The sequence below is a fragment of the Cervus elaphus genome, chromosome 9, assembly GCF_910594005.1.
Source record: "Cervus elaphus chromosome 9, mCerEla1.1, whole genome shotgun sequence".
NCBI classification, from domain to species: domain Eukaryota; kingdom Metazoa; phylum Chordata; class Mammalia; order Artiodactyla; family Cervidae; genus Cervus; species Cervus elaphus.
In genome coordinates, this window is record NC_057823.1 from 9,864,264 (window position 1) to 9,882,199 (window position 17,936).

A 17,936-nucleotide genomic window follows, 5' to 3' on the forward strand; every position below is an offset into this window, starting at 1 on the left:
TCAATAAGGACCAAGAGAACCCGAGGCTGAGCACCGCCCCACCTGCAGCCCTGATGCCAAGGCGGAGGGGCACATCCCGGGGGGCCGTGCGGCCAGGCCCGTGGCCAGTGCCAGGGCTGCAGCACAGAGTCGCCAGGTTCTCAGAGGGCACACGGCGTGGGCCACGGGCCCCTGACTGCACTGCCTGGCTAGCCTGCCTTCTGCACCTTCAGTGTTTCTGAGCTGGAACAGCGGCCCTGCGTGAATGCCGTGTTTCCGGGGCCGGTTCCTGGGGCGGCTGCAGGGCAGCTGAGCGACGCCGTGTTTAATGGTGACAGTAACAGTTAACTGCGGCAGGCAGGCAGATCAGCTGATTGGAACCGGCTTTCCACAGTGCCCCCTTCCTGTTTTCTGGTCAGAATTGCAGAGCAAGTTTGCAACCCGCGCCTGGGGGGGCGCCCGGCGACACCCAAACCTCAAAACAACTCAACTTCTCCTTTCAGGGAGCTGACAAAAAGTCCCAATCGGCTTTCTGTGGCCCCAGCCAAGCTGAGAGAGGAAATCTTTTTCACGAAGATGCAGAGGGGTACTCAGGCTCAGGCTGGGCATTATGCGTGATCCGGCTGCGGCTGCCTGTGGTGTGGCCTGGGGCACCCAGACTGTACTGGGTGGACTCGCATCCCTCGGAAAGATATGCCCAACTCCTTATCCCTGGAGCCTGGGAGTGGGACCTTCTTTGGAAATAGGGTCTCTGCAGATGGAATTAATGGGCTTCCCTGGTGGCCCAGTGGTAAAGAATCCACCTGCCAATGCAGGAGACACAGGTTCAATCCCTGGGTCAGGAAGATCGCCTGGAGAAGGGCATGGCAACCCACTCCAGTGTTCTTGCCTGGAGACTCCCATGGACAGAGGAGCCTCGAGGGCTACAGTCCGTGCGGACACAAGAGATGGACGAAAGACTGAGCAACTAAGCAGCAGGTGGAATGAAGGGAAGGGTCTGGAGGTGAGACTGTCTTTGACACAGGGTGGGCCCAGCGCCCTTATAAGAGAGAGGAGTGCTTGCTTCCGCATCACATACACTGCAATTGTGACAATGCAGAGGTCAGCATGGCTCCTGTGCAAGGATGACATGTAAATTCGCAAAGCATTCTGTAGTTTTGGAAGCTGTGATACATATACAATGAAGTATCACTTGGCTATAAAAAGGAATGTATTTGAGTCAGTTCCAATGAGGTGGATGAACCTAGTGCCTATTGTACAGAGTGAAGTAAGTCAGAAAGAGAAACACAAATATCGTACATTAATGCATATATATGGAATCTAGAGAGAGAGTACTGATGATCGTCCCTGCAGGGCAGCAAAGGAGACGCAGACACAGAGAACAGACCTGTGGACACAGCGGGGGAAGGAGAGGGTGGGATGACTTGAGAGAGCAGCACGGAAACACATACACTACCACATGTAAAACAGCCAGCCAGCGGGAGCGTGCCGTATGACTTGGGGAACCCAAACAGGGGCTCTGTGACAACCTAGAAGGGTGGGAGGGGGAGGGAGCTTCAAGAGCGAGGGGACACATGCATATGGCTGATTCATGTGGATGGATGGCAGAAACCAACACAACATTGTAAAGTAATTACCCTCTAACTAAAAACCTTACACCGTTAAATTTTAAAAATTAAAATAAATAAAGAAAATTAATACTTATTTGTTAACAAAAAGAGAGAGAGAAAAAGGAGATTCAAGATAGAGAGAGAGATGGGGAGAAGGCCATATGGAAACAGAGGCGGAGCCTCGAGTGATGTGGCCACAAGCCAAGGAACACCAAAAAGGCAGCCACCACAAACCAGGAGAGAGGTGTGGGAAGGACTCTCTGTGGGGGCCGTCAGGAGCGGCCAATCCTGTCCAAACTTCTAGCGTCGAGAAATGTGAAAGAATGCATTCCTACTGTTTTAAGCGCCCTGGGATGGCAGCCCCGGGACATTTACACACCAGCACGCCTCTCTGGGGCTCTGTTCTCTCGTCTTTAAAATAAGCAGAGCTGCTGTGAGTCCTCAGAGAGGTGATGACGACTGTGGCACCTGAAGCCTGACACCCCGTGGGCCTGACGGCTTGACAGCTAATTATACCTGTTATTAGCAACTCTCAGGCTTAGTAACTCTCAGGCTTCCCTGGTGGCTCAGTGGTAGAGAATCTGCCTGCCGAAGCAGGTAACATGGGTTCAACCCCTGATCTGGGAGGATTTCACATGCCTCGGAACAACTAAACCCGTGTGCCACAGCTACTGAAACTGCGCTCTAGAGCCTGGGACCGAAACTGCTGAGCCCATGTACCACAACTACTGAATTCCCGGCACCCTGGAGCCCAAGCTCCACAAGCAAAGAAGCCACTGCAGTGAGAAGCCTGCACGCCACAACCAGAGAAAAGCCTGAGCGACAACAAAGACCAGGCATGGCCAAAAAGAAAGAAGGAAAACTACATATCAAGTATTGCATTAGAAAAAAAAAAGTGACTCTCAAGTTAGCCCAGAATGGTTGGGACTGACTGACGGACAATTCTAAGCCATCAACACTTGAAAGGAACAGTGCCTGGGTCTCCTGGGACCACCAGCTGTGACTGAGGCAGCTATTCTCACCCAGAGGAGACTCGGCTCCCAGGAGACACTTGGTGATGTCTGGGGACATTTTGCGGTTGTTGCCACTGGGGGGATGGGGTGCTGTTGGCAACAGGCGGCTGGAGGTCAGGGGGGCAGCTCATCACCCTGCAATGCACAGAATGGCCCCCAGCCGGAGTGGCCCGGCCCCAGATATCAGCGGTGCTCTGGGGCACAGCCCAGCTCGAAACTAGAACCACCTTCTCCCTTCCCAAACGGTCGCCTCAGGAAGCACATTTAAGGCCATGACGTGCCTTTGGCTCAAGCCTGTTTTGGAAGCTGGCACGGGCTCCTCCCTCCAGCAGCTCCTGAAACCCCTGGAGAAATTTAGCCTCGCTGGCTCACACCCTTGAGGCTCGAGGGACGCAGCCGGGCGAGGTCAGAGGCATCTGACTCACCAGGTGCAGACACCCGCCACGGAGGTGACTAACAGCCCTCAAAGAAAGGGCCAGAATCCTCTGGGGCAACAGCAGGGGAGGAGCGTGGAGGCCAGCAGAGGAAGGAGGGGTCCCCAGGATGGCCCCTGGAGAAGAAGGCGTGAGACACAGTCAGCTGTCCCTTGGCAGGGCGTTGCTGTGGACTGACTTATGTGCCCCCACAGAAGGCTTGTATATATCATCCTGACACCGGAACCTGTGAACGTGGCCTTATATGGCAGTGGGTCTCTGCTGACGTCATTAGTTAGGATGAGGTCATCCTGGATTGGGGCCGGTCCTAAACCCGATGACTGGCGTCTTTAGAGGAAGAGAAGGCGGTGTGATGACAGAGACTGGGATTATAGCGATGTGGCCACGAGCCCAGGAGCGCCTGCCCGGAGCCCCGGAAGCTGCAAGAGGCATGGAAGCGTCCTTTCCTAGAGCCTTTGGAGGGAGTGAGGCTCTGCCCACACCTAGCTTCAGACTCCAGGCCTCCAGAAGTGAGGGAGGGAGGGAATTCCTCTCTGACGCCAACGAGCCTGTGATGCTTTGTGACGGCGGCACTAGGAACCTCGTTCTGGTGCCCGAGATGCTCCTCATCTAGAAGGAAGGCTGAGCCGCAGTGTCCATGCTGCTCCCCTGCTGTGCTGCGCTGAAACTTGGGGCTTGGCGTCCTCATCACACCTTGGTGTGGCCCACCCCCCCGCCTGCCTGGTTCTGTGAGGGGTGAATGGTTCACTTGGCAAATCGCCACGCTCAGGAAATGCTGGGTCTGCTCTCTTGTTCCTGTCCCCAGTTCTAAAGTCACTGAGTGTCTGCACCATGTTATCCAGCCACTGCTGGGAGCACAGTGGGGCCCAGTGGTTGAGACTCTGCACCTCCAATGCGGGGGCCTTAGATTCGATCCCTGGTTGGGGAACCAGGAGCCCACATCATGAGTGGCACAACCAAGTAAATAAATAATTTTTTTTTTTTAACCTAGGATACCCTCCATAGCTCCCATAACACACAGGACCCACCCTGCAATCCTGCAAGGTCTTGAATGACCTGGCACCCACCCTGTCCCCACCACCTTCTGCTCTGCCCCTTCTCACTCCACTCTGGCCCCTTCCCATGCCCTCCAGGACCCCTGACTTTGCTTCCACACGCCGGGCACGGTCCAAGCCTCCTGGACTTTGCTCTGGCTGTGTCCTCTATCCAGGCCTGGCACACATCACCTTCTCGCCTCGTCTCCCTACCTGTTATTCCTTGAGCCCACCACTGTTCTTTTTTTTAAAAAACTTGTCCGCTTTTAATTGGAGAATAATTGCTTTACAATATTGTGCTGGTTTCTGCCATCCATCACCATGAATCAGCCACAGGTATACACACGTCCTCTCCCTCTTGAAACTCCCTCCCTCCCACCTCCCCCCCCCATCCCACCCCCGTAGGTGGTCACTGAGCCGTCTGCATCATGCAGCAAATTCCCACTATCTATTGTACGTGTGGTAACGTATGCTTCCATGCTACTCTCCCAATTCATTGCACTCTCTCCACCCCCAACTGTGTTCACAAGTCTGATCTCTGCATCTCCACTGCTGCCCTGCAAATAGATTCATTAGTTCCATCTTTATAGATTCTATAGACGTGTTAATGCACAATATTTGTTTTTCGTTTTCTGACTCACTTCACTCTCTGTTTTTTTGTTTGTTTGCTTTTGGCTATGCCATGCAGCATGTGGGATCTTAGCTTCACAATCAAGGATTGAACCCATGCCCTCTACACTGGAAGCACAGAGTCTTACCCATTGGATTGCCTACTTGTTCTTATTGGCTCATAGCTCACACTTGAGACCCACTGTTTCTCTCTCTGCCTGCCTCCTTGCCACTAGCCCCCAGCTCCCTGTGGGCAGGCCTTTGTGTCGGTTTTGGCCATTGCACAGCCCAGTGCTGAGAACAGAGCCTGCACGTGAAGTATTTTCAGGAGGAATGGATGAGAGGAGGGAATGCATGCAGGGAACACAGCTGAAGAGAAAAGTGTCCATTCTGTGGCCAGATCACTCGGGAGTTTTTAAAACACACTTGCGCAAAAAAAAAAAAAAAGCCAAGGAATCTTTACGTTATGTGTTAGGAGACAGAAACAGGCCATGTGTGCTGGCATGGGGCCCGGCTGGACGGCCCCAGCTAGTTTCTGGTTGATGATCTCAGAGATCGTCAGAGAGAAAGAGGAACTGAAAAGTACTCAGCAGGCGCAGTCTCGATGGGATTTCACTGAATTCTGGCTATTTAGAAGCCGGAGGTCAATGCTCAGGGTGGGTGGGGCTCTAGGGTTCTAAGGATGGACAGACTGGCACACCCAGGGGTCATCACTTGGCAACATGGAGACACGAGGTCTCGAACCGAGAAAAGATGCAGAGGGGCCTTCGGACCAGTGTTTAGTACTAGGCCAGAGACGCTGGTCTGAGAAGACAACAGACGGTGTGATTCCGGCCATCTAGCATCCTGGAAGAGGCTAAACTATGCAGACAGCGGGGCGTCCCAGGAGGCGCAGTGGTAAAGAACCCACATGCCAATGCAGGAGACACAAAGACGTGGGCTCAGTCCCGGGGTCAGGAAGACCCCCTGGAGGAGGAAGTGGCAACCCAATTCAGTATTCTTGCCTGGAGAATCCCATGGACACAGGAGCCTGTGCATGACAGTCCCTGGGGTCACAAAGAGTCAGCTATGACGAGGTGTGTGCACATGCGTGTGCACGCGTGCACACACACACACACACACACGGAGACGCTAACAGGATCAGTGGTTTCCAGGAGCTGAAGGACGGTAGGGGGACGAACAGGCAGAACATGAGGGATTTCTGGGGTAGTGCAGCTACTCTGTATGAGCCTCATGGTGGACACGTGACCTTGTGCGTCTGTCCAAACTCGCAGCATGTGCAATGCTGAGTGGCTCCTAACGCACACCATGGACTGTAGCTAATAATACTGTGTCAGCATTGGCTCACCAGTAGTGAACAAATACACCAGGCCAACACAACACATTAATGACAAGGGGAAGTGTGTGCGTGTGTTGGGGGGTGGTGGGAGAATATGGCCACTCTCTGGACCACCTGTTCAGTATTTCTATAAATCTAAAACTGCTCAAAGACATAGCACGATTTGTTGCCTTTTTTCTGTAATGTCGGAAAAACTCGAACGAACTTTTGGATCAACCCAAAATGTTGCTATATTTAATAAAATTTAACTGTTTAAGGTTAAATTTTATACTCGAAATTATTTAATCGTTGTAAAATCTTATTAAAAACAGAAAGAAAGAAAGCAGGGTCTCAGACTCCAGACCCAGAGGTGCACACCCCTGGGCGCCCATGTGGCCCTGGCTCTCACGTTCTGAGATGTGGCAGCATCTTGTCCGAAGACTCCAAGGGTGAGGGCCACCGGGACCACTTCCACTGCCCCTGTGTCCAGAGGCTCATCCACAGTGACACAGCCACGACTCCTGTGGTGTCTGGCTGATGGGGACACGGGAAGAGGAGCAGGAGGCTGGGGTGCCAGGTGGCCCCCTCCTCTGGTTGGTCCCCAGCCACCAGGCCTGCACTCGCCTCGCTGGCTTCTTTCTACCCCACAGCCCCACCCCCACCAGAAACACCCTGCCACAAACTATTCAGTTTGGACCCGCCACACTTTTCCTTCTGGGACCCAGCATGCGGAGTGCCACCCCTCCAGACATCAGGAGTACATTAAGAGGACACTGAGGCATCGATCAGGACTTGTTATTTCCTATATCTGAGGCTTTCACACCTGGGGCCTGGCTGACCCCGGGGGGATTCCTAGAGAGAAGAAAGGACCCTTCTACAAGCATGCCTTCCAAACACAAACCAACCACTTCAGAGCCCACACCGTCCCCCCTGCTACCTCTGTTATGATGTTTTCACCCTCCAGGCTGCTCTCCCCAGGCCCTGAATCACCCCAGGGGAGACCATTCAACTAGGCCAGTCCTTATGCCCCCAAACTCTGAAATTATTCACACCAGCAAATCCCAAGCCTGCTTGCCCTGACTCACTGGAGATTTTCCATGAAAACCACGACACAGACTCCTGCCTACACCCTCCCTTGGTTCTCGCTGCTTCCGATGGACCCTGGTGCCTACCCATGTGGCCCTGCCCAGGGCATGCTGAATCTCCTATTTCTGAGGAATCGTGACTGTAACTGCCGTCTCCATGGCCGCTGCCGCCCTGTATCTGAACGATCATGGAGTCTGCATGTGAAGGCCCCCTCCCACCGACCGGCCCCCACTCACCTCCAGCACGGGGCCAGCGCCGAGGATGGTCCTCTCGACACCGCTGGCGTAGCCCTTCTGGCTCAGGGCGGTGAGGCAGTGGATCAGGAAGTTGGTGCTCTGCGTCTTGCCCGAGCCGCTCTCGCCCGAGATGACGATGCACTGGTTGACGTGCTTCCGGAGCATGGCGTAGTAGGCCACGTCGGCAAGCGCGAACACGTGAGGCTCCAGCTTGCCCAGCTGCTGGTTCTCATACATCTTCACGTACTTCGGGTTGTAGATGGGGAGGAACTTGAAGGGGTTGACGGCTACGAGGATGCTGCCGGCGTACGTGTAGATCTTTTGCTGCAGGAAGCGGTGCCTGAGGTTCTTCAGGAGGTTCTCCTCCGTCAGCTCGGGGAGGTTGCACAGGTCGTCAAAGTCCGCCTGTGGCCGGGGCAGGAGGCCGCGCTCCACCAGGCGCCGCGTGGCCGTGGCCTGGGACGCCAGCTGCATGTGCAGGTACTTGATGGTGCCGTCGGGGTCGCGCTCCTGCAGCAGGAAGTAGTAGCCGTCCTCCCGCGGGTGCTCGTCGTGGGCCCGCCGCGGCCACAGCAGCACGCGGTGCACCGGCGAGTCGCTGGCATCCAGCACCCACTCCTCCCCGCCCGTCTCCTTGACCTCCACCAGCACGTAGCGCTTGCTGCCGTCCAGCTGCAGGCGGGCGACGGCGTCCTGGATGACGTCGGACGTGGTGCTGTCCTTGGTGGCCGGCACGCGGCAGGAGGCCAGCTGCGGGGCCTGGCTCTCGCTGGAGGCCAGCTGCGGGTAGATGTGCAGGTGGTAGGCCGCCTGCCCCCGGCGGCCGGCGCTGCCCGCCTCGTTCACACTCATCCTGCCGGCAGCCTGGCCTCAGCATGCCTCCCGGGCTCGGGGCGCACGTCCTGGAGCTGGAAGGGAGGGGGTGGCACCGTCAGAGGGGGTGGAGGGCGGGGGGGGGGCGGGCAGCACTGACATCCACCTCCGGACAGACAGCCTCAGGCCCATGGCCTGGATCCATGGGCTCTCCTGAAAAGCCAGAAAGGCCAAGGAGTCTCGCCTGTCCTTAAACGTGGCCCTGACTTCAGGTTCATGGCTCCCGCCAAGCAACATCACCAGGCGCCGCTCCCCGCCCCCAAATCAAACCCTTCCCCTGGAGTCTGTCCAGTTCCCAGGCCGCATTCCTCCCCACCAGCCCCTCAACCCTCAAGTCCAGCGGCCACAGTCATCTGTCAGCTCAGTCCTTCCTGGCCTCTCCTCTCTGACAAAACCTCCTCGGCAAGTTCCAAAGCAGACGAAGACTCGGCCCCACATGCCTTGGTTATGTCCCCCAAACACAAGAGGGGCAGAGAGAGGAAGGGTGGGATGAGCAAGACTGACCTTGCCCGGAAACTCGGGGACCTCGAAACCCCACTGAAGGGGATGAAGGGAGTGCCCCCCGCAAAACTTGCTCCAGAGAACTCTCCAGTGGACATTCACTTCTAGAACCCACAACTCAACTCCATTCCCATCGTGATGAGAACATCAGGCAGACCCAGATCGGAGGCCTCCTACAGGAGCTCCGGTCAATTCTCCCCAAGGCTGCGAAAGACTGAGGAGCTGCCCCAGCCAGAGGAAACTGGGGAGCTGTGATGACTGCATGTGCCAGGGTTGTCTGCACAGGGTCATGGCTGGAGAGAAGACAGGAGTGGAAGAACCGGCGACGTCTGAATACCGTCAGATGGTTGGTGGACAGCAGTGTGCTGCTGTTGGTTTCCTAGTCGGACAAACGTGCCCTGGTGGTGTGAGGTGTTCACATTCAGGCAGCGTGGGTGAGGGGTTCAGGGGACTCCCTGTTTGGTCTCTGCAACTTTTCTGGAAACCTAAAATGACTTCCTCGGTCGTCCAGTGGTTAAGAATCCACCTCGCAAGGAAGGGGATGCGGGTTCGATCCCTGGTCCAGGAACGAAGGTCCCACATGCAGCTAAGCCCACAGGCTCTGGAGCCCACGCGCCACAACAAAAGGTGTGCTTCAACTAAGACCTGACGTGGTCAGATACGTATTTTAAAGAATGACCCCAGCAGAAAAAGCCTATTTAGAAAAAAACACCTGCTCCTGAAGACATTTTGAGAGAAGAGAAAAGACAGTCAATGTTGGCAACAGCTCACTTTTGTATCTTGGAGTGAGAGGCAGAGACGCAGCATGGGTCACGTGGGGCTCGCTGTGTGCCATCCGAGTGTGGCTGCAGATACAAAGATGAACCAGACCTTGGCTCAAAGCCCAGTGGGAGATGCTGATATGCAAACAAATGTGAGAGGTGAGCAACCGTGAGCGTGAGAAACTACTGTCCCTGAGAGCCAGAGAAGGCTTTAGGGAAGTGGTACCATCTACGAGGGGCTCTAAAGGATGAAGAGGGATTCGTTCAACAGAAAGGCAAAGGAGGGAGGAGGGTGGTAGGCCCACTGTCTATTTTTGTAAAAAAAAAAAAAAAGAAAAAAGTTTCACTGGAATGAAGCTCTGCCCTTTCATGTACATACTGTCTACATCTGCCTTTGTTATAACAACATAACTATGACAGAGACTAGTAACCTTAAGGCCTGGAAAGCTGAACATACGTTTTCCCCAGTCCTTTGTAGAAACAGTAGGCTGACCTCTGCATGACTCAGCCCTGCGGACATGAGGGGCCACCAGAGGCTGTGATGATCTGGACTCTGGGAAACTGAGTCCCACAGTGTTGCTGGGAGGGCAGGTGACAGGTGAGGCTGAACAAACTAGACATAATGAAGCGGCCACAAGTAGGTAGGTAGGTAGTGGCAACCAGCAGGAAGGTTGGAGTAGACGGGAACATTTAATTTCCCAGACTTTCCCCCAAATTATTAAGGAACTTTGGTATATTTCCTTCCAGCTTAATATTCAACAGATGTTACACGTTTTAATAAAGCCTGAACTGCTCTTAATGGAATTTGTTGGTACAGATGAACATGTCTCCATGTCATGAAATATGCTCTGAAACATGGTTTCTGAGTTCCTGGACACACGACATTGTGTAGAACTCTGAGAATTTCCTTGGGGTCAGTTAACTCATGCAGAATTAGCAGATAAATGGATGTGCACATTGCTATGCATCTTTCCTCAAAATGCCACAGTATCCTGCAGAAAAATGATGAAACGATAGGAACACTTTGGCAGTTTCCTTAAAAGTTAATGTATGCCTAGCAGGTGACCCACTCCTAGAGATGGAACTGCTCCTAGGAGCTACTCCAGAGACACATAGCAGATGTTCATACACAACTGTGCATAAATGGTCTCACTGACATTGTCTCTAAAAGCCCCAGACTAGAGACAACCTGAATGCAGACAAACCGGTGAATGGATGAATGAACCGGCCACACGATGGGACACGACTCAGCTGTGAGAATGGACCAACCTCTGACCCGCACAACAGCACAGAACCACACAGAACAATCTTGGAATCTGAGTGCTGAGTGAAAGACCGAAGATGAAAAAGAATATACACAGACCCCAAAATTCCACTCCTAGGTATGAACCCCAAGGACTTAAAGACAGGTATCCAGATACTTGTACACATGCGTTCACAACAACCCTATTAGCCAAAAGGTGGAAAAAACCCAAATTTCCATCAGTTGATGAAAGAGTGGAATGGTCCTTGCTACAATGTGGATGAACCCTGAAACCATCACGCTGGATGAAAAAAGCCAGACACCAAAGGCTACGTGTTATAGGATCCATCTATTAGGAAATATCCAGAATGGGTAAATCCATAGAAATGGGCAAAACCACAGACTAGTGGTTGCCAGGGGCTGGGGAGCGAGGTGGGGGAAAGGTGAGAAACTGCTGATGGACGCACAGTTTCCTTTTGGGGTGATGGAAAAGTTCTGGAGCTACACAGAGGTGACGGCTGCATAACATTATGAACATGCTAAATATCAATGAATTGTTCACTTTAATGTTATATGAATGTTGTATGTTAATTTAATGTGATGTGAATTTCACCTCAATAAAAATTTCAAAGCAGTGTATATACATGATTGCATACTCCTGACCCTTGAACAACATGGGTTTGAACCCCGTGGGTCCACTTATATGCAGATCTTTTTCACTATATATGTACTTTGCATGTTTAGTCACTCAGTCGTGTCCGACTCTTTGTGAACCCATGGACTGTTGCCCACCAGGCTTCTCTGTCCATGGGATTTCCCAGGCAAGACCACTGGAGTGGGCTACCATGCCCTCCTCCAGGGGATCTTCCTGACTCAGGGATGGAACCTGCGTCTCCTGCATTGGCAGGTAGATTCTTTACCGCTGAGCCCCCTGGGAAGCACACGCACATTATGGACTTTAGTACGACACGACCTGTGGTTGGCTGAATCCCAGGGTGGAGTGCTGTGTGTAACTGTAAAGTGATACATGGATTTTGACTGCGTGTGTGTATGGAGGTTTGCATCCTTAAACCCCACATTGTTCAAGGGTCAACTGTACAGAAATTTTAGAAAATGCAAACTAATCTACAGACTGCTGACTGTTGGCTGCTTGAGGGAGGGTGACAGGGTGGGAGGACAAAGGAGCTGGGGAGACCTTTCGGGCAATGGATGTGCTCTTTATTTTGGCGGTAGTTGTGGGCTCTTGGGTGCTTGTGTGTGTCACAACTCATCCAATTACACACTTCAAATTAGTGCCATTTACAGTGTACAGGGTATAACTGTATAGCCAATAAGGCTGTTTAGGGACATCGTGGTGGTCTGGCAGCTAGGACTCCGAGTTCTCTACCCTGTGCCAGCCCCCCACCCCAATGCAGGGGGCCTGGGTTTGATCCCTGGTTGAGGAACTAGATCCCACATGGCGACTAAGACCTGGTCCAGCCAAATAATTAAATACAAAATAAATATTACAAAAAGCTGTTAATGTATGGCTGAACCCCTTTGCTGTTCACGTGAAACTATGGTAACATTGCTTGTTAATCGGCCATACGCCAGTATAAAACAAAAAGTTAGGAAAAAAAGCACTGTTTTTAAAAAAGTATGTGAAACTATGAAAGGGCTCAGTTCCCTAGGAATGCAACTTTTTGGAACTTCTTGCTTTCTTTCCAAAAGGCCCAATTCTTGAGCCCTGTCACCAAGCTCCTCGGATGCCACCGCAAGGAAAACGGCTCGGAATCTATGAGCTTGTCCATGTTCAGAGGTCTCGCCCACTTGACTGTCCCCCAGAAACAATGAGAGCTGATCTCAGGATGTTCCTGGGCAGCACAAGGCTGTGGAAGGCAGGTGAGACAGGTAAGAATGCAAATTGTAGATCTGCACCTTAATCACGGTCACGTGAATGCATGTGTGTGGTCGTGAACACACAATGAGCACGAATGTGAGCCTATCTGTGCAGACGCGGACACACAGGCATCAATACACACTCTCATACAGCCGCGTTCACACCTGCGCACACACAGAGACACAGGAGTATGAGCAGAGTTTCATCTGAAAACACCCACACTCACGTGAGTGTAGACACATGACCCAGGGCTTCAGGCAGAGCCTGCCCCTGTGACGCACACTTGTGGAAATGTGACTCACGTGCATCACACTTCCAGGGGATCGAGGAGGATGGGGCGAGGGCGGGGAGGGCTTTGGATGGTCTCAGGCCCAAGCAGCTTGGCTGCAAGTGACAGAAAGGTCACGTGGGTGCATCTGTTCTCTGCTCCCAGCAGACACCGGGCTGAGCGAGCAGCCACCAGGGCCCAATCATGTCATCTCACTCCTCCCAGGGCTTCTGTCACCTGGGCTGACAAGGGTCTGGATGATGCTTGGATAGTCTGAGGGCTGTGTGGCCCACATCCGCCAGGGCTGCCTGATCATCAGGCGCCACTGGAGCCCCACGGGGGACTTTTATTGCTCTGGGCCCCTGGCTGAGAGGCACAGGAGACCCCATGCTCAGAGACTGGAGGTCGTGGGGACAGTCACAGGCCCAGCTGATGTGCACCCCACCCCCAGGCCAGGAGGAAGTAGATAAGGCTTGCTCAAGGCGCCTGCTGACCGCTGGAGCTGCGGGGGGGAAGAGGCGGGCCAAAGAGAAGGGGTAGGGCAGGGCAGACACCAGCTGGGGCCCCTTGCAGGAGTCCCTGCAGGGCCCGCCTGATCCACCCCGAAGCAGCTGCCCCCCCAGGCCCCATCACATCTGCATCCTGAGAAAATTCCCCCTGCACCTGCCTGTGGGGCCCTCCCAGCACCCAACCAGCCTCACCTGAGCCCACACTCTCCTCGCAGAGGGGCTCCCTTCCCCCCTCCCAATGAAATAACTCCTTTGCCTGAAAAACCAGAGACACTAGTCAATTCTTCTCTAGCCCAGGGTCCAGTTCCGAGCTCCCTCCTCACTTCCACACAGCTTGAAGCCAGCCCTTCCTGCTCCTTCCCCCTCCTCGGTCTGCCAGCACCCCCCACCGCAACCCCTACTGTCCCCGCCTCCACACCTCCATCTGCCATCCCCCTACAGAGCTGAAACCACAGCTGCCCTCCCCAAAGATGCTACCAAGCTCCTGCCAGTCACGCCTTTCCTGGTCCTGCCCACTTGCTCGGCAGCCCCAGGGACCAGGTGGCACCTGGACCGACCCCTGGGGCCCATCCACTGCTCTATTCCCCCTTCAGTGGCTAAGCTCCTGCCCAGGGCCGCCCACCCCACCTCTTGCCCCAAACACTGGAGGGTGTTTGCTCCCTGCTCCTCCCACTGACCACATCCTGTCTGCCGTCCCCAGAACAGCTTCTCTTTTCACCAGGAGGTCAGAAGGACCCCTGAGGGACCCCTGCCTCCATCCCCCGGGCCACTGCAGGGGAGCCCCTTGCAATACTGGTCTAGATGTGAGTGTCCCAGTACAGAGCTCCTTGGGGCCTCCCTCCGGCCAGCCCTCCTCTCCTGGCCATCAACCCCCATGCAGCAGAACCCCTCTTCGGTAGGTTGGCGGCCGTCAGGAAGCAGTTCCTGGACGTGCTCTGGCTACGTCTCATTCAGCCAGGCCCAGGCTCACAGGGCAGACTTTGCAGGGCCCCATCAGTCATGGAAAAGCTGCCTGAAGCCCCCAACCCACAGTGGGAAGTCTAGTTCCCACAGCCTGGGCTACAAGCCCAAGAAGCACTGACCAGGCCACTGCCAGGGGCTGGCATCCCGCCCTCCGCTCCTCTCAGACATAGGCAGGCTCCACCCCGCTGCTTCCTTCCAGCGCCATCCGTGTCCCCTGTCCGCATTCTTGGGCTGGGATGTCCCTCAGACCCCTCCAGCAGACTCTAGGAAGCTCTGCTCCCAATGCAGTGTACCCTCGTAGATCCAGAACCCCCAATTCTCTAGGTGGTACCATTTTAACCTGAACACTTGGCTCATCTGATCCCCTTTACAGTCTCACTTTGAAGGCCCCTGACTCCCTCTTCCCAAGTGACTTCCGGAGAGGCCCGCCCCCCTCAAGAGATAGGTCGGCCTGGAGCAGCCTCACTGGCATCGAGGATTAATATTTTTCTCAACCTGTGGCTATCTGTGGGCACAACAGAATGTTTTGTCACATTTAATCCTCTGTCAGGCTGGGTTCTTGGAGAATTAAGTGTATTCAGTAACGATTTTTCTGTTTCTGGAAGCTGTTTAATGTCGGTCGCCCATTTTCCCCCCACTGAACCATGCCTACCCAGCTTACTGTTCTGGAGAAGCTCTTTGTATAGCAAGAGTATGACGTCTTCACGATGTCTGATGAACTTAATTCATGCCAATTTACTTTAAAAAAAAATTTATGTTTTATCTGTGCTGGGTCTTCACTGCAGTGCAGGCTCTTCTCTGCTCTCTAGTTGCGGTGCACGGGCTTCTCACTGCGGTGGTTTCTCTGGCTGTGGAGCAGGGCTCCGGGGCAAGTGGCTCAGCAGTTGCGGCTTCTGGGCTCTAGACTGCAGGCTCGATAGCCGTGGTGCACAGGCTTAGCTGCTCCACGGCATGTGGGATCTTCCTGGACCAGGGATCGAACCCGTGTCTTCTGCACTGGCAGGCGGATTCTTTATCGCTGACCCACCAGGGAAGCACATACCAATTTACTTCTGTGTATGCTGTTTTTTGATCCAGATACCACATTTTCTGAGCAGACACATCTGTGGGTCGTTTCTTCCATGATGTCGGCAGCCTACTCTTCTCCCAGATTTGATGAGCGTGGAACCACATGCTGTCTTCCTCTACCTCCCTGGACTTACTTGCCACATTTAAGTCTTTATTCATCTGGAAGTTATACTGGAGGGTGTGACAATTTCCTAGGGCTACTCTAACCAAGGACTGTAAACCAGGTGGCTTAAACCAAGAAAGATGTATTGTCTTGCCTTTCTGAATGAGCCTTAAAATCAAGGCGTGGGCAGCGCTGGCTCCTTCTGGAGATCCTGAGGGAGAAACCTTCCTGTGTCTCTGGCTTCTGGCGACCCTCGCCCCTCCTTGGCTGGTAGTGGCATCACTCCGATTTCTTCGGAGGCCTTCTCTGTCTCTGGATCCTCCCCTCTTCTTATGAAGATGTCAGATACTGGATTCAGGATGCAGCCACCGCGAGATCTTTAATTACATCCACCAAGACCTTATTATTATTATTTTTTTAATATTTATTTGTCTATTCACTTTTGGCTGCATCGGGCCTCAGTTGCGGCATGCAGGATCTTCACTGTGGCACGCGAGACCTTTCGTTGCAGTGCGTGGGCTTCTCCCTAGTCGTGGCTTGAGCTCCAGAGCATGGAGTGGCTCAGTAGCTGAGGCACTTGGGCTCAGCTGCCCCGCGGCATGTGGGATTTCAGTTACCCAACCAGGGATCAAACCTGTGTTCTCTGCATTGGAAGGCGGATTCTTAACCAACGGGCCACCAGGGGAGTCCTAACACCTGATTTTTAATCAAAGTCACATTCCAAGGTTCTAGGTGGGACATGAATTTAGGGGGACACCAACAACCCAGTACGGTGTGGGAGGTGAAAGGAGGATCCAGACGAGCTTCAAAGAATGAAACAAGTGTTTTCCTGCTTTTTCTTAAAGAATCTGTCTCTCCCCTGACCAGGGCACTTCTTTGTTAAAGAAGATAAGTGAACTTACGTTACACACGCGTGGGTCTGCCCCCGGGCTGTTGATAGCTGCGTGGTGCCATGCTGTGATGACCACAGCTTTGGGGGATGTCCTTAAGCAGGGGACATCAGCTCACTGAGGCACTCAGCTGAGTTCTCTGGCTTCTAAGCATGCCTTCCACACAGAGTCTAAACACAGCCTGAGACCTGGAAGCCAATCACACTGTAGCTTAAGGTCTTGTCCCAAATTCATGTGAAACCTGCACCCCAGGAAGCCCCAGACTGTGTCTGGAATGAAAGGAAGCAAGTCTGGGGCTGAGGAACTGGGGGCCCCAGGTCCCCAGGAGGGATAGCTCAGCAAAGTAGCAACTGTACACTGTGGCTCTGTGTCGGGCATGGCAGGTCCCAAAAACCTATGTCTGTCTCTGATTCAAACCACCGCTCCCAATGCCCCCAAGTTAAAAGCCTGTTCTGCCTTCTGACCAAAGCTCATGGAAGCGCACGCAGTGTGAACAGGAAGGAAAACCCATCCCTGAACTGAGAGGATCTATCTACCTGGAACACGGCAGACAATTATGTGCTCATCACTAAATCTAAGTCACACTGCAGACTCTAACATTCCTGATGAAAGAGCCAAAGGTGGACTTGAAATGCCTATTGAAGGACGAGTGGAGGGACTCCCCTGGTGGCCCAGTGGTTGAGAAACCTCCTACTATGCAGGGGACATGGGTTCGAGCCCTGGTTCGGGAAGATCCCACATGCAGTGTAGCAACTCAGGCCGTGCGCCAAAATTACGGAGCCTGCACTCTAGCGTCTGCAAGCTACAATTACTGAGCCTGTGTGCCACAATTACTGAAGCTCACGTGCCTAGAGGCCATGCCCTGCAACAAGAGAAGCCACCGCAAGGAGAAGCCCTTGCACTGCAACAAAGAGTAGCTCTTGCTTGCTGCAACTAGAGAAAGCCCGTGGGCAGCAATGAAGATCCGGTAGAGTCGAAAATATAAAACTTGAATTAAATTAAAAAAAAAAAGGATAAGTGGATAAACAAAATGTAGTCCAATCACCCAGTGGAATATTATGCAGCCATAAAAAGGAATGACACTCTAAGACAAACTACAAGGTGGACAAACCTCCAAAACATCATGCTGAGTCAAAGAAGCCAGATACCAAGGATGATCCCATTGATAATGAAATGTCCAGAACAGGCAAATCCATAGAGACAGAAGGCAGATGAGTGGTTGCAGGAGGCTGGGGAAGAGGGGATCAGGACTGACTGCTGATGGGCATCAGGTTTACTTTAGGGGTGATGGAAATGTTCTGGAACTCGACACAGGTGGTGGCTGCAGAACACTGGGAATTCACTCCCTCTTAACTAACAGCCAGTCTTCGGGGCACAATAACAAGAATTCCCACCGAAACGTCTGAATGGTGAAAAATGAAAAGGCTTTGGCAAACACCGTACCAGCGTCCCTTCCATGCTCTGAGGAGATGCGAGCCTCAGTTCAGGGCCTTTCTCAGAGAAAGGAGGTGCCGGGAAGAGGAGGAGGCGACCCAAAGTCCAGCCCTGGGGGCCAGTGA

General features: G+C 53.4%; 1 protein-coding gene and 1 non-coding gene across 11 annotated transcripts in view; one reads left to right on the top strand and one right to left on the bottom strand.

Moving 5' to 3' along the window:
• MYO9B (myosin IXB) overlaps positions 1-17,936 on the bottom strand; it is a 109,111-nt gene that overhangs the window by 81,975 nt on the left and 9,200 nt on the right. For all 10 annotated transcript variants that reach the window (XM_043911071.1, XM_043911068.1, XM_043911065.1 and 7 more), the window contains exon 2: positions 7,320-8,227. In XM_043911071.1, the coding sequence (XP_043767006.1) occupies positions 7,320-8,171 (852 nt within the window). In that variant the 5' untranslated portion in view covers positions 8,172-8,227. The remainder of the gene's footprint in view (positions 1-7,319; positions 8,228-17,936) is intronic.
• On the top strand, positions 1,035-1,138 carry LOC122701137. Its single transcript, XR_006342983.1, has one exon. It is a non-coding gene; the product is annotated as a U6 spliceosomal RNA (small nuclear RNA).